Source organism: Bidens hawaiensis, unplaced genomic scaffold (assembly GCF_021521415.1).
Source record: "Bidens hawaiensis isolate Kalapana, Puna unplaced genomic scaffold, B.hawaiensis_p1.1 tig00029862_1, whole genome shotgun sequence".
In the NCBI taxonomy this organism is placed as follows: Eukaryota; Viridiplantae; Streptophyta; class Magnoliopsida; order Asterales; family Asteraceae; genus Bidens; species Bidens hawaiensis.
In genome coordinates this window covers 162,690-179,822 of record NW_027505162.1, presented here as the reverse complement: position 1 = coordinate 179,822, position 17,133 = coordinate 162,690, and the positions used below count along the sequence as shown (strand labels likewise).

General features: G+C 35.9%; 1 protein-coding gene across 2 annotated transcripts; it reads right to left on the bottom strand.

Moving 5' to 3' along the window:
- Nucleotides 1-503: 503 nt before the first annotated feature.
- Nucleotides 504-3,175, bottom strand: LOC143611159 (uncharacterized). Of its 2 annotated transcripts, none has more exons than XM_077085442.1 (2): nucleotides 2,546-3,175; nucleotides 504-911 (listed from the first exon to the last, which is right to left on the bottom strand). In XM_077085442.1, exon 1 carries the CDS (start codon nucleotides 3,142-3,144, stop codon nucleotides 2,572-2,574), a length of 573 nt encoding a protein of 190 aa, XP_076941557.1. In that variant the 5' UTR covers nucleotides 3,145-3,175; the 3' UTR covers nucleotides 504-911; nucleotides 2,546-2,571. The 2 variants fall into 2 exon arrangements, with proteins under 2 accessions (XP_076941557.1, XP_076941556.1); XM_077085441.1 differs by having other exon boundaries at nucleotides 511-911; nucleotides 2,567-3,175.
- Between the last annotated feature and the right edge of the window lie 13,958 nt (nucleotides 3,176-17,133).

The following is a 17,133-nucleotide window of genomic DNA, read 5'->3' as shown; positions in this document are numbered from 1 at the left end:
TATAATGCAAAGAAACTGTTCGACGCATTATGCTAGCAAGTTTCCTCAAGACAGAAAGTCTTGACGTACCGCGCGCCACGAAATCCTCACATAACCTCTAACGAAATAAATCAAAAACTAAAAGCAGACATGAGCTCATTGATCGGTTTTGCCAGTCAAAACAAGTCAGGAAAGACCAGCCTATGCTCAATAGCAGTCTAGTCCCTAGATTCAATTATATCCTACACACATGATCAAGGTGTCAAAGACAGGTCAAATGACACTTTTGACTTCCTGTTTGCCATTGTTTTACTTTTGTGGTAAAATGAACACAGGTTCTATTTAACTTGCATTATTTGTAACAAATCTTGGTTAGTTTTGCAGATACTGAGCCTAAATAAGTCTGAGTCAGCACCTGCTGATAAATTCAGCAGTCTTTCATAGCCCTCTTCGGTTAAAGAACAGAATGCCAAATATTGCAGATTCCAAACGTTCACATGACATAAGGTCAACTACCCATTACTCCTTATAAAGCAAAGCAGAAAGCTAAAATTGGAAATTAATAAGTGAAACCAGTAAGTTTTATATAAACAAGCTACCAGACGGGGTACGACTGACTGTCCGACTTGTTCAACAAATGTGAAAGGGTGATGCACTAAAGTCACGAATTTAAAATACAAGCACCGATTTTGGATGAAGCGTACATGACCGCATTGTAGGATGTGCATATAGTTCAAGTAAATGAGTTACAAAGCAAATCATCCTACACAAACTTGAATACACCAGCAGAAATCCTCCAAAAAACATATCAAGTAACTTACAAGAATTGATGACATTAAAAATCTTGACTTTGCCCTATCAATGGATGAGTTTGTTGTGTCTTCAAGCATTAAACTTTCACCTCTCAAATCTCAATAGAAAAATCAATATCCCTGCAAAGACCAAAACATGTAACGATTAATTTGCATTCAAAGTGTTATCTGACAAATTAGATAAATGAAAGACTATTGACTATCATATCTAATCAATATAAAAAAGCACTTGCAGTTTTATTATAAGCCTAATTACATGCATGATGGCACATATGCACTATCATGTGTATATATTGCTACATCAAAGACCTTAAGTGTTGACTTTTTGTTAAAAGTTTGGAGATATATTTTCCCTTGGTTAACCATTAACTAATGTGAAACATAGATGTAGGCCAGCAATGAATATTAATGAATCATATCTGAACATACCTCAATTCTTATTCAATTAGTAAAACAAAATTCAAATTCAGTGCTAGAAGCATAACAGCTAATTAGAACAAGATTTCTCATGAGACAAGTAACCCAATGGTGACCAAAACAAGCTGAGCTGTCCAGTTTCAGAAGTGATGAACAAAACCAGAAACAGCAGCTGCTGATCGGTGGGTGTTAATGGCTGAAATTGATTGGCTGCTGATGGGTCATCAACCGAAGAGGGGCAATACAAATACAAGCAGAGAAACGCTAAAACTCTCAAAACGACCTCACATCTGATATAAACCTATTCTCAAACATAGATCATAGATGGTCCATGTTTTAGGCCATACAATCCCTTAAGTGTTAAAAAAACAAGAAATACTCAAATTCAGGCTTCCATAAGCTCATTTTGAAACAAAAAATGAGACTAAAACCTTCTTTAGAAGAGAAACAAGCCTTTGCTCCTATGCCTTCTAATAGATTTTATCTATCCAATGAACAGACAGCTGCTTGGTGCAATTCATCTTGTAAACTGGTCAATCATTCAACTTTCATTCATATCGTGAAATTAATGAAAGAACTAAGTAGACAAAATACCTTAATGTAGAATTGCAAACTAGTGAATCAAAGACAAAAACAACTCAAGCAGATCTTGCACTTGAAATGAAGCAATAACAGGCCATCATTAGTAATTATTCAATCTTATTCCCCCTCTATAGATTATTTTGTTCAACTGGCGCCTTGTTTTCTTGAAAGACTACTTTGCTTCATGCTCCACTTCATTAAATTTATGATATCTTAAGTTTGACACTTTGACAGAATGCTTCATACATCATCTATTAGTGTGAATAGATGGTATTTAGTAGCATTAGCCATTCTATCCTAGGTTTTTATGCAAAAAATTATCCATGGTTAATGTTCTAACTTCTAAGGTATCTCATATACGCATGAAATATGCAAAAGTAGTCCTTTTTCCTTACAAAAGTTGTATGTGTCACCTAGCTGTATCAACAGCATTGGACTCGTTCCAGCAACCTTTCAGTTTAAGATAGTGAATGAAATGTGTAGAGCTCGCTTTCTATCATACTAAATAATATCATGCAATGGTTATAATATAGGACTTAACGTTGTTAAATCACATAATTAGCATGTAAGCAAGCAAGTCATATCTAACATGTGTGTTCATATGAAACCATCACCACAGCATGTTAAGCACTTAAACAATGCATACCATGTCATCTTTTACAATGTAGCATGGCATATATGAGTAAAGCTAAGCACAATTCCATATTAAAACCACTAGACTTAAATAAAACTCAAGATTCAAGAAAGTGAAAAACAGAAAAAACAAAAACCCCAACCTGAATCAGCGGTTGACTTCAGCAGGTAGCGGGCGATTAAACCCACCGCGACGGTTCATATACTGCCTGGGCTGTCTTTTGGTGACAGCTCTAATCCCGCTCACATCATTCCCTTCGACCGGCTTCCCTTTAGTGGAATCGAAGCCAACGGGAATCCCCATCATCTCAATTTCATTGGCATCCATCTCACCGCCAGCATCCACTTCACTCATCTCCACCTCCTTAGAATTCTTCTTCTGCTGTTTCTCCTTCACAATCTCATCCACAAAATCCGAAACCACGGCCGCAGCGCGCTCGGTATCTTCATCGGCGTGCCTTCGACGCTTACGAGAGTGGTCAGGGGATGGAGTACGGTGGTGAGTTCTTCTACTACTGCGGTGTCGGTCGGTGGATCGAGAACGTGATCGACGTTGGTCAGGGGAACGAGTTCGTGACCTGGTACGGTGAGAACGGTCTCGGTCATGGTCGAGGTGTCGATGGCGGTGACGGTCACGGTCATCTCTGTCTCGTTTACGGTCCCTGTCTCTGTCTCTGTGGTCTCGATCACGGTCACGGTCTCTGTCTCTTCGATCGCCCATGGGTGTGGTGGTGGTGAGAATTAGGGTTTGTATGGGGTTCAATTGGTACAGTAACAGAAAGACAGTATATAGATATTTTTTTATATATAAGGGGAAAAAATATATAAAAGTAAGTTTTCATAAACCGACACATCTAACACTACGTTAGTTTAAACTTTTCTTAAATGAACGCTATCGTTCTTCGCCTACTCGTCAATACCTTGCCATGTCACTCGGAGGGCACCCACAAACTTTGTGTTGTGGGTGACCTAATGGTTTAGATTAGGGATGAGATCGGGATCGTACCCATACATGTACCCGAAAGTACCCGTACCTAAAATCAGTAAATCTTGGTACCTGTACCCGAATTATAGGGTACGGTTACTGGTACAGGTACTTTGGGTACGGTACTCGCTTTGGTACCTCTTTGCTCTTTTTTATAAAAAAATCTCCACTAAACTAGGTATCGGTAACGGTACGATACCGACAATCAATTATCTATAATACAAAAACCGTAATATCGCAACCAAAACTAAAAATGAAACAAATCAACTATAGTATAAAATTCATTCCCTTTTCCTTTTCTTAGTTTATTACTTCCTCAATTTCTATAGAAAAACAAGAGTGAAAGTTAATAGATATTATTTAATTATATACACAATTACACATACACGTTTTAATGGAAAAAAAATATATGAATATACACATATAAATTGAGAATGAACTTATTCAACTAATATATATTATGTTTTGAAAATCCGGCTTGAAAGTTAAGTCATAAGTGTTGGAAACCTAATAAAAGACTCATACATATTCTAAACGGGTATCAGTACCCATAATACCCGTACTTGTACCCGTATGTGTACCCGAAAGTACCCATACCTATAATCAGTAAATTTGTGTACCCATACACGTACCCAATACACACGTACATATACAGGTATGGGTACTGAACAGGTACAGGTACAAGTATTTAGAAAGGAAAGCTCTTCCCTAGTTTAGATGGGTGGTTTGAAGTTTAAACCGGAATTTTTTTTCCATTACTTTAAAAATATCATTCTCTCATATGTTGTATGTTTCCTATAAAAAGGTTTTTTTAATAGTTATGCTCATATTCAAGTATTTTATAGATAAAAAAAAGATCAATAATCAGACAAGAAAGAAAGAATGTGTTTCTCAAATAACAATACGATTTTTCAACGTGAAAAAAAAATACAAAATTGAAATTCCAAATATAATTATAGGGATGGCAATAAATCGGGTCTGGGACGTGTCTAGGTATTCTTAGACCTAGACCCGAACCTGATTATAAAAACCCATCCCAGACCCGCCCCGAACCCGTCGTGTTTTTATCGGGTAATTACCCGTCGGGTATCGGGCATAACCGTTAGTTTATTAAAAATACCCACTGGGCACACCCGACATAAAATCAATCGGGTTTTGACAATATATATAACCAATCAATTAAAAAAAAATGATCACTGTAAAATAATCCAAATCAACCAAAACGATATAGTAATTGTTCTAGTTTCATGATACATTTAATTCAAAAAAAATATACAATTCTAAGAAAAAAAAGTAGCAAAAAAGTGGACATGTTAGCTACAGTAACAAATAGATCCATTAGTTAATAAGAATTTGATTGGAAAGTGAATTGTCAAATTATTTTTAATTGATTAATATATATAAATATAATAGAATATGCTTTTTTTTTAATGTTACTGTATCTTGTATCTTTTAGTCAATTAGTTGAACGACACCACAACACCGCTTAACAAAAAAACAAAAATACTACTTTTAATATTACTATATTAACATATGTATTTATATATGTATAACATTATATACAAAAAATTATGTCGGGTATATAATCGGGTAAATTGGTCAATGTTATGGGTAATCGGGCCGGGTAACCGGGTATTTTATAATCCCAACCCGTCCCAGACCCGCGAAAAATTTCAAAACTAATCTCAAATCCGTCCCAAACCCTAATGGGACGGGTAATACCCGTCCCAATTATGTTGGGTTTCGGCCTTCGGGTATTCCTGTTGGGTCTGGGTTCGACTGCCATCCCTATATATAAATTAGACCAGATGGTTGCTTTTATACATAGTTGAACCATTACAAGGGTTATGGCGAAACGTCGCAACCTGTCTTGAAAATCTATGATAGTTAAGGTGTAACCACGACAGTTATATGACATTCATCATTTTTCGGTTCGCTTTGTGTTTGTTTTATAATGTAAACCCGACCCGTTTTGATTTTCGGATATTTGGTTATTAATAAATGATGGATTTTATGTTATGATCGTGTTTTATACTTGTCGTTTTGTTATATCATCTATACCCCTAACTCGCTTAATTTACGCAAAAAAAAAATAAAATTCGGGTTTTGCTCGTTTTAAGCCCGAACTCGTGTTTTTACCTCCAAAACGACTGAGACTCAACCCATAATTATTCTAGAATCCTCCAAACACATTATTATCTCTGGATATAATTTATTTAAATCAAAAATCATTTAAATAAAAGAATCAAAGTGTACCAGTTTAAACACCGGACATACGCATTATCCATTTCCTCAAACCTTAATCCTCCCCTATAAATACCCCTTTATCCCAGCCATTTTCTCCTGCTCATCTTCCTCTCTTCCTCCCAAATTGTTTGAACTTGCAAGTTGTTCTTGCTAGTTTTGCTTAAGTGTGACTTTAAATGTCAACGTAACTGAATCTTGCATTTCAATCCGTTTCGAGTATATTTTTTTGATATTTTCAGTTGTTCATAGTTATTTAATGTTGAGAAAACCATTCTCTACTTTATTTAAGGCTTGTGGACATTCAAACACATATTTATGCATTTTAGGCTCCTTTGGGTCGTTTTCGGGAAGTTTACTCGCTTAACTTTCTGTTTGAGTTTATATATGAAAATTTTACTTTATTTTAGTTCTATGGTTTGTACATGTGGTAACCATCCTCGGTCAAACACCGAGTCAAGGACCGAACCAAAACCGAACACCCGTTTAAACACTCTAATTAACTTTTAAGCAACCATGTTGCATGAAACATTCTATATATAAGTTTTTCTTTATATTTTTGTTCTATGGTGTTGGACATGTGATAACCATCATCGGTTTCATACCGAGTCAAGGACCGAACCAAATCGAACATTTATTTAAGCATTTTAATAAACTTTTGATGCAACTATCAAACACTTTAGATCTAAGTTTTTCTTTAAATTTTAGTTATTATATGGTTGTTATGGAAGTGTAGAACAAATCTTGGCTTGAACCCAAGTTTCGAGTAAAAACCGAACACTTGTTTTAACAAGTTAGTCAATGTTCAAACCACAAAAAGTTCAATCTATTTTTTAGTTATGTTTTACTTTATATTTCTCATATTACTTAAGATTTTGTGTTGGAACAAATCTTGGCTTAAATCAAGTTTAGTGTAAAACCGAGTAAAAGTCGAACTACTTGTCTTAACGAGCTAGTCACCGATCAAACCACATATATCTTTCCTAACCTTTCTAACTTATGTTTCACTTTAAATTATTAGTATTTCTAATATTATGGTATGTTAGAACCAAACTTTGTATTATGCTAAGACCGGGTCGACTTACACTCATTTAAACCCGTGTTAATTAATAAAATTCTCAAACTTGTTTAAGTTACTGATTTTATTTAAGTATTTCATATATTTAAATAGTTTGGTAAGTTGGATTCGGATTTGGTACTTTATCAAGTACCGAACTGACTAAACCGAACAAATAATTAAAAGTCAGATCTAGATGCTTACATTAGTGGGATTATGCATACTAGTACTAAACCAACTCCCCTATGTAAAACTTAACAAAGGTTGAGTAAAACCAAACATCAAAGACTCGGTTTCATGTAAAACTCATTTTATTTTATACATACGTTATTAACAGCATTTTGTAAAATATAACTTAAAATCCTGAAAACCCAAGCCTTGTTTTTATGAACTATTTTACCATTTATATTCCATATTCAAGACTCAATATTAACTCAAGATCTTTCAATCTAGGACGCTCACGTTAAACCATTGGGCTCACTTTCTTGAAGTTTTTATTCTAAGTATTTCTTCATTAAAGTCACTTATTCCAGGTGAGTAATTTCATTCCCGTTTTCTCTTATATTTTGGAGGTAGCTTGCATACTTACTTAGCAAAGATGATTTAAGACTTGGTTCCTCAAACCACAAACTCTAGTTTATGAGTTACTTAGAATAATTGTCCAATTGTGTGTTATATGCCTCATATGATTAATTGCTAAATGTTTATTGTTCTTTTTATTTAGCCTCATCCTTATCCTTAATAAGTATGATGCTCCTCCTTGCAATTTGGTAGTTTATCTGTTAGAAATGAGCCTCGTTTATTTATGATTTATATACCTCAACTCTCGCTTTTATTTATGGTTTCACATATGAGTTGTGGATTTTGCCTCATATTAAATCACGGAATTTCTCACCAACATCCGTGTTGACAAAATATATTTTATGCAATGTTATAGGTTTAATAATTGGTTGATTGAAGATTGAAGGCATTTTTTTATTCTAGACCGTTTAGGTTATTAGTTTAATGAACTATGTATTTCATTGTAGTTTGTTTCATTTGTACAAACAAGATGAGATGTATATTGATGTTAAATGAAATGAATGAGTTGATTAAATATTGTCACTTTAATAGCATCATTATGTTCATGCGCAATCCGTCGTGCCCCGGCATGTTCCACTGGCTTTGGCCGGGGTGTGACAAGTTACACCAGTTTTCGATAAGAACTTCAATATACAACTTCATCAATGGTATCACTAGCTGGCCATTTGTCAGTGACAGTCAACTTGCCATTGATGTACTATTGCAACTTGTGACAATTTTACTCTTGGTTAACAAACTTGTATTGATTTTCATTTACGGCTAATGATCATTTGCAACTTGATACTGTTTTTTAGTCAATTTGAAGAACTTTTTCATGCAACTTTTAGACAAGCTTCGATAAATCTCCAATGAAATACCATATGAACATTGATAAAGGGCACATTCATGTTCCTTTGTTGGCACGGGCGTTGTCACACCCTGACCCAAGGCGGTGGAACATGCCGGGGTGCAACGATTGCTCATAAGCATGACACTATTTAAAGCGGCAATATTTAACAAGCTCATTTCATTTCACAACATCGAAAATGTCGCATAACAATATTCATAAGATAGTCACAACAAAATATAACAAAATATAGCAAATAAAATATTGTACATTTTTGTTTTGCTAATATCCTAAAGGTCTCGATGACGTTTTCTTCAACTCCACAATCAACCTCAATGCAAACCTGTAACATTTTATAAAAATATCAACACAAAGGTTGGTGAGCAATTCATAAGTTTGAGCATAATAGTATATAGTACGAAAAGTCCACAATCTTGTATAAGAAACAATAAATAAAAACAATAACTTGGATAAATAGATATCGCTAAACACATTGGCGACACCTAGCTATAAGGGGATGTCAAATAGTCTAGGACTTTATAGTTATCGTTAATAGCATTACGTTAACGACACCTTGCTATAAAGGGTTGCCAAATAGACTAGGATTTATAGTTCCACCAACCAAAAGCGATAAACACGTAGGCAAATAATCATGTAAGCGTAGAACACCAAATCGAGCAATTATTTAAGTAAAGTATACAATAACGTTTGTGGTTTAAGACTCAAGTATAATGCATTTAGTTTAGATAAGTGTGAAATGTCACCCCAAAACGAAAGATGGAAAACGGGGTATGAAAGTACTCACGTTCAAGTAATAAACTTGAAAGATGATTATTTGGAGATTTGCCGGAACGACGAGTTTAACGAACAAAGCCTAGATAAAGAAAGTCTTGGATTAAAAGGTTGTCTTGAGATCTTTAAATAAAATAATTATTACGAAATGTAAACAATTAAAGTTCAAGGTTTAAAATGTAACTATTTGGGAATTTATAATAATAACCCTTTAAAAATGCAAGTTTGCTCGAAACCGGGTTAAAGTATCTAACCTTAATATTTACTCAACCTATGTTAAGTAATAAGGTGGGTAAAATGCAAGAATGCAAGTCCCTTTGGGATAAAGATACTAAAACGGGTTTTAATTGAGTGTTCGGTTGTTGGTTTGGGTCTTGATAATTGGTCAAATCCAAAGTTAACTTTCCAAAATAATGAATGTTATGAGATAACTCAATAAAATTTAATAATGCTTAACCAAGTATGTAGTTCTAGTGTTTTAGAACTAACAACGCACGTTAAGCGAGTGTTCGGTTTTGTCGGTCCAAACTTTGTTATGAGATCAAGTTGGATCCAACATTTCCATGTACTTAAGAAAATAATTAAAATCAGTTTGTAAACTATTTTTAAAGAAATATACAAGTCTTGCTAGCTAAAAACACACTTGTGTGTCTTAAGCGAGTGAAAATTGGTTTAGTTCGGTTTGGTTCGGTTTCCATCTCACAATAAGTTCATAGATGGTTTCCACATGCCAAAATATCTAAGAACTTGTATAATAGTTTATAAAAAATGATACTTAAGTTTTACAACTAAAAAGTTAACAACAAAGTCTTTAAATAAAAGTTCCGTTTACGGTCTAGAGCTATTTACGGTTAAACCGAGGCTAGACTCTTAGAACCCATAACCATGGAACTTGTAAATATGACTAACAAACTAAAATGAGCAGAAGTTAAGCAAGATTAATATGTATAAACAAGTAATATATATATATATATATATATATATATATATATATATATATATCAAGGACTTGAAAGTCCCCCATGAAGCCTTGCCTTACGAGGTCCGAAACCTCACCGACCGGAATCAGAGAAGTAACTACCAAAGGAAACAAGGGGTATTATATTATATATATGTTGTACCACCATAATCAAGTATTAATAAGACTATATAAGCTAATTAGAATGAAAGATTTAACTCAGTCTGACTTTTGGAAGTCAAACCTTCAAGAACACTAAGAAAATAACCTTGAATCTTTGATGTTTGAGAGAGTTTTTGGAGTTTTAGCAGGGGAAATTGAAGGGAAATGATGGTGTATATATAGGGTAATGTTGGTGGTCAAATATGGGTGTGAGTTACAAGAGTTTTCATGCAAAATGGATCAAAACAAAACACAAAACAATAAAATCCGTAGCTGCGGACCTGATGGTCATCGCGCCATGCGATGGGGCTTGGCCACCCCCATCGCTCTACGCTATGGGCTGCTCACCAGATTTTTCCAAACTTTCAAAAATGGCAGAATTGGCCCCCGAAGTTCGTTTTAAGTGATTTTTATGTGTTTTAAGGACCGAAAAGAATGTTTTCAAGACCCAACAAGTGTAAAACAATATTGTAACATAAAATCTAATATTGTTCATTTTTTGCCAAATATAGCAAATCAAATACTGTTCATTTTTTTTGCTAATATCCTAAAGGTTTGTTTTCAAGACCCAACAAGTGTAAAACAATATTGTAACATAAAATCCAATATTGTTCATATTTTGCAAAATATAGTAAATCAAATATTGTTCATTTTTTTTGCTAATATCTTAAAGGTCTCGATGACGTTTTCTTCAACTCCACAATCAACCTCAATGCAAACCTGTAACATTTCATAAAATAAAGTTTATCAACACAAAGGTTGGTGAGCAGTTCATAAGTTTGAGCATAATAGTGTATAGTACGAAAAAACCACAATCTTGTATACGAAACAATAAATAAAAGCAATAACTTGGATAAATAGATATCGCTAAACACATTAGCGACACTTAGCTATAAAGGGATGCCAAATAGTCTAGGATTTTATAATTATCGTTAATAGCATTACGTTAATGACACCTTGCTATAAGGGGTTGCCAAATAGACTAGGATTTATAGTTCCACCAACCAAAAGCGATAAACATGTAGGCAAATAATCATGTAAACGTAGAACACCAAATCGAGCAATTATTTAAGTAAAGTATACAATAACGTTTGTGGTTTAAGACTCAAGTATAAAGCATTTAGTTTAGATAAGTATGAAATTTCACCCCAAAACAAAAGATGGAAAACGGGGTATGAAAGTACTCACGTTCAAATAATAAACTTGAAAGATGATAATTTGGAGATTTGCCAGAACGGCGAGTTTAACGAACAAAGCCTAGATAAAGAAAGTCTTGGATTAAAAGGTTGTCTTGAGATCTTTAAATAAAACAATTATTGTGAAATGTAAACAATTAAAGTTCAAGATTTAAAATGTAACTATTTGGGAATTTATAATAATAACCCTTTAAAAATGCAAGTTTGCTCGAAACCGGGTTAAAGTTGTCAAATCCGTAAGAACCTCTTAGCCGCTAGAAGTCGTTAAAAGAGTTACGCAGATAAACGGCGAAAACCGATCGAATTTAATGTTGACGATCTTGTCCTTCTAAAAGTATCTCCTTGGAAGAGGGTAGTCCGTTTCGGAAAGAAGGGTAAGCTAGCTCCTCGTTGCGTTGGTCCTTTCAAAATCCTTGAGCGTGTTGGGAAGGTAGCTTATCGAATCGAACTACCGCAAGAACTTGCCGGTGTTCATCCGACATTTCATGTTTTGAATCTTAAGAAGTGCTTATGTAACATTATGAAAATTCCGAGTTCAAATTGTCAACTTTCCAAAGTCAAAGGACCAAAAGTGGCAAAATTCCAAACCTTAGGGTTTAAAACAAAAATTCTGTTTTCTTGTCATATCGCGATACGCGACGGGATAAAGGACAAGCCCATCACGTATCGCGATGAGGCTTGGTTAAAGGTTCTAGATGGAGTCAACAGCGATACGCGATCGCTGTTGAGCCAACGTCATCGCGTATCACGATGACGTGGCCTGACACCTCTGGCACAAGAGCTGCCACGTGTCCACACGTGGCACACCGACACGTGGCACGTCGTCCGCCACGTGTCAACACGTGGCACACCGTCTGCCAAGTGGCGACACGTGTCAGACCTACATTGTGACTGGCCAGGGCTACGTCGCGGTACGCGACGGGTGCGCAGGAGGCCGTCGCGTACCGCGATGGGACTCCAGGTTTTGTCTATAAATAGCAGGTCCGGGATCTCTTTCCAATCACACCAAAATCAGTCATCCTCTCTCTCTATAACATCTCTCTAGCCATATTATCATACCTCGAAGTTCGTGCCTTATTTCCTCGCTAAACGTGCTCCGATTCCTCGTTTTGTGTTCCAACGATTCCTCGAAGTTTGTGCCACCCTCCACCCATATACCAAGAAGACGTTTGTTATTATGGCAATGAGTCTCGAGAAGCGTGCCAAAGAGTGTTGAAGATTGGCGTTCATTGATTTGCGTGTCGAGAAAGGAGTGTCGAGAAAAAGAGTTGATCGAGAAGTGAAGCGGCGTTGGAGTGCTGCTCGAATCACTAGGGTTTTCTTAAGACTTTAAGGTAAGACTTAAAACGCCAATGAATATAATAATAAAATATTATAACGGCTTAAACCTTAAGTCGAGGTTATACTCGATACCTCGATAAAAGAAAAGAAAACATAATAAAGAAAAGAATAAAGATAGAATATGAATATTATATATGTGTGATGTATATATTCTTTGTTATGAAAATATTATTTAAGTAATAATGAGTATTCTTAAATAATAAAAGAAAAGAATATGTTTCTTTGAGAAGAAGAAATGTCGGGCTTCATAAATAAACTAAAGGTTTATAAATACTTTTAAACTAAAGGTTTTCAAGTAAAAGGGATCTATGAACTAAAGGTTCATCGAGGTAGAGTTATAAAATAAGACTAAAGGTCTTAAGCCGGATTGTATATCCGACTAACAAATGGTTATACTCGTACTATAGGTGCGAGATAGCAAGGGAAAGACCTTCGGACGGTGTTGAAGCCGGTCCCAAAGTGATAAGGTGAATACGCCCCCAAACTTTTAAACTTGTTTTCAAATGACATGTTATATGAAAATGTTTACAAGGGACTACGTATCCCTAAAACCATTATAAATGAAAGTATAAACCTATCCCTCAGGTTGTGGTATACGTGTCTCTGGATCCTTACATATGTGGTAGTACGCGATGGGCACATCGCACCACCCTGATCGTAGGACGCTTTCCCGCAGGAGGTACGATCATTATGTATACTTACGGGTACTTAACTAAGTCGAATGTTGCGGTGTTTGCTGAGGTGACCTAGAGTAGACTTGAATTTATAAATGTGATATTTAACTTTGTTATTCCTAAGCCACGATGGGCCGAGGCAGGCGTAATCTCAAGGGGTAATAAAGTAAAAGAAAATATTTTAGCGTCAGCGTGTTCACCAGCATTCGTTGCTGATGTATTTTCTTACATTTTGCATGTGAACAAGGATAGCGCTTGGAGTGTCGAAGTGCTATATTTAAATCCGATGGCTCGGATCTTTTGTTTAAAACCTTAATATATAAATGGTGGTTTATAATTAAAACAAATAATCTTGTTAACTTAAAACGGGAATCTTTTATAATCCCGTCTTTTGTAATATTACAACTTTAATCCACAAGTATTATAAGACTTCCGCTAATCGAACGCAACTTTGATTTATTGACAAATATGGTACCAACTATTGGGTCACACGCCTAGGCCTTAAGTGGGGATGTGACAGCTTAGCCGAGGGTAATCTCCATATACCTCTTGACGAAGTACATGTCGACAAGTCGATGGTAATGGTTGAACGACCCGTTGAGATCATGGATTGCAACGAGAAGAAAACCAAGCATAGTCATATTCGGTTAGTCAAAGTTCGGTGGGAATCATGGCGTGGCGCGGAATTTACTTGGGAATGAGAAGACACAATGAAATAGAAGTATCCACATTTGTTTGCATCACCGTCTTCGTCTAAATTTCTGGACGAAATTTCCTAGAGTAGGAGATACTGTGACATTCGTCAATTTCGGGTCACTTTTGTTATGTAAACCCGACCCGTTTGGAACCCGAACATTTCAAATATATAAAATATTGGATTTTGTCATTTAAAATATATAAAATATATAAAATATTGGATTTTTATATTTTTTTATTATGCATTGTTTGACCATTTAAACATACACATTTTCATGCAAACCATAAAAGAATCTTTATACCCAACCCTTCACTCCTTCCCTATATATACACACCCATCTTCTTCATTTTACTATTGCTACATCTCCAAATTTTCTCTCAAACTCCATAGATTCAAGGTTGTTATTTTCTTAGTGTTCTTGAAGGTTTGACTTCCAAATGTCAAACCGAGTTTAATATTTCATTCTAATTAGCCTATATAATCTTATTAATACTTGAATATGGTGGTACAACATATGTATAATACACACCCCTTGTTACCTTTGGTAGTTACTTCTCCGACTCCGGTTGGTTAAGTTTCGGACCTCGTAAGGCAAGGCTTCATGGAGGACTTCGTGTTCTTGATATATATACACTCACATAAATTGTTTGCACATATTATTTATGTTTAACTTCTGCTTATTTTAGTTGTTAGTCACATTTACAAGTCTTGGGTATGTGGAGACCATCTATGATCTCATTGTGAGATGAAAACCGAACCAAACCGAACTTTTGTTAAAGAGACTTGTTGTTGACATTTTAGTTGTAGAACTTAAATATTTTCATTTGTACATTATTATACAAGATCTATGATATATGGGTATGTGGAATCCATCTATGAACTTTGTAAGGCCCCGAACCCGGGCACCCTACTTTAGCGTCGGATTTACTCATAAACACAGTTCTTCAAATCAGAGTTTATTAAAAACTTTACGCGGAATATAAAACTTTCATAAAACATTACATATCAATTCATAATCATGTCTTAAAACATTCCTCTTGTCTTTCAAAATCAAAACATAACTTATAAAACATATCAGATCTTCAGATGCCAGGCTTTAGTCTTCTGCCATGTGTCCTCCACTCAAGCCAGCTGTCTCATCCTACTCACCTGCGTGCATACTAAAAGTCAGCTACGCTGAGTGAGTTCTAGTTAATCATACAATACCATACAATACCTTATTACATACATACGTACTTAACCTCATAACTTTCTTTCATACACACATAAGTACTCATACCTTCATTCTTACTTACATACTTTCTTTCTTACTTACATACTTTCTTTACATTCACAATCATACGTTTTAAAGAGCCTTTCGCCCTATAACCTCACAGATATTATAAGGGTCTGGTCCCTAACATCACAGATATTATAAGGGTCTGGTCCCTAACATCACAGATATTATGAGGGTCTGGTCCCTATCCTCACAGATATTGTAAGGGTCTGGTCCCTAACATCACAGATATTATGAGGGTCTGGTCCCTATCCTCACAGATATTGTAAGGGTCTGGTCCCTAACATCACAGATATTATAAGGGTCTGGTCCCTAACATCACAGATATTATGAGGGTCTGGTCCCTATCCTCACAGATACTGTAAGGGTCTGGTCCCTAACATCACAGATATTATGAGGGTCTGGTCCCTAACATCACAGATATTATAAGGGTCTGGTCCCTAACATCACAGATATTATAAGGGTCTGGTCCCTAACATCACAGATATTATAAGGGTCTGGTCCCTAACATCACAGATATTATAAGGGTCTGGTCCCTTGTTTTCGAATATTAGTAGGGTTCGATTCCCTCTTCGTTACCATACAACCATACATCATACCTCGAGTATTATTAGGGCTCGGTACCCTTTTCGTAACCATACAACCATACAACCGTCATTTCCTTCTTTTATTAACTTTATTACGTTCATACACATAAACATACATATCATACTTACCATATTTATAACGTTACAACCTGACAGCACGTGCAATATCCGAAGATCGTTCACGTACCATCAAGCAATCATTCATACATATCGCATATATCACATATGGCATACACTTATCACTTAGGATAAATGTATTAACAACACATCAAGTATGCACACAGCCCCGAAAACATAACAAGGAATGGGGCTAGAAACTCACCTGAATTCTGCTTCTTTTTCTGATAGCTGTAAATCCCTTCTCTAACTGAGCTCGGCTGACTGTACAAGTTACACGTATCAATACTCGTCTGATCTAATCTGGTGGCCTAGTATTAGCTTACTTTAACTTATCGCTTTATAATTTATTTTCTAACCAAACTTGGCTTTAGGCGAAGTTAACCCTCGGGCGAACTTAGCTCTAGGCGAAGTTAACCTTAGGCGAACTTGGCTTCAGGCAAAGTTAAACCTTAGGCGAACTTGGCTTCAGGCGAAGTTAAACCTCGGGCGAACTTGGCTTCAGGCGAAGTTAAACCTTAGGCGAACTTGGCTTCAGGCGAAGTTAAACCTTAGGCGAACTTGGCTTCAGGCGAAGTTACGCTTGAAGGCGAAGTTACGCTTGAAGGCGAAGTTCATCAGGCGAACTTAATCTTGCAGGCGAAGTTATCGCGCTGCAGATCTGTTTGCCCATAACTCCTTCGTTTCTAAGCCAAATAACTCGATTTTGGTACCCACGGAATCGTATGATCGGCGCCTACAAATCCCAACCATCAAATCGGCCTAAAATCGACGTTTTAGGGGTCCGATTTGGGCAGTTTGGGTTTCGGGTCCGGTTAACCCATCCAATCCTAACCATTTACAGTAATATAAGCTTTGTTGGATTTGTTCTTACCTTACCAACTCAGATCTACCAACAAAATCTCGGGTCTCGGCTTCGAATCTTGATCGGTTAGAATGTGTGTGTATTTGTGTTAGGAGTTTTAGGGTGTAGGGTGAGAATGAAGATATTTTGGGTTTAGGGGATATTTATATCCCTTAAATCCCATTCTCATTTAACCCATCTCAATTAATCCAAATCCATAACCAACGTCCATTACCCGACACTAGCCCGACCCATACCAACTCCTATTCTGTTATTTATTTCCTGATAACCCGAGTAAACTTTCCGTCTATTTATAAGTAATATAATTAATATTACCTATGAAATTTCGGGATGTTACAAACTTGTTGTGAG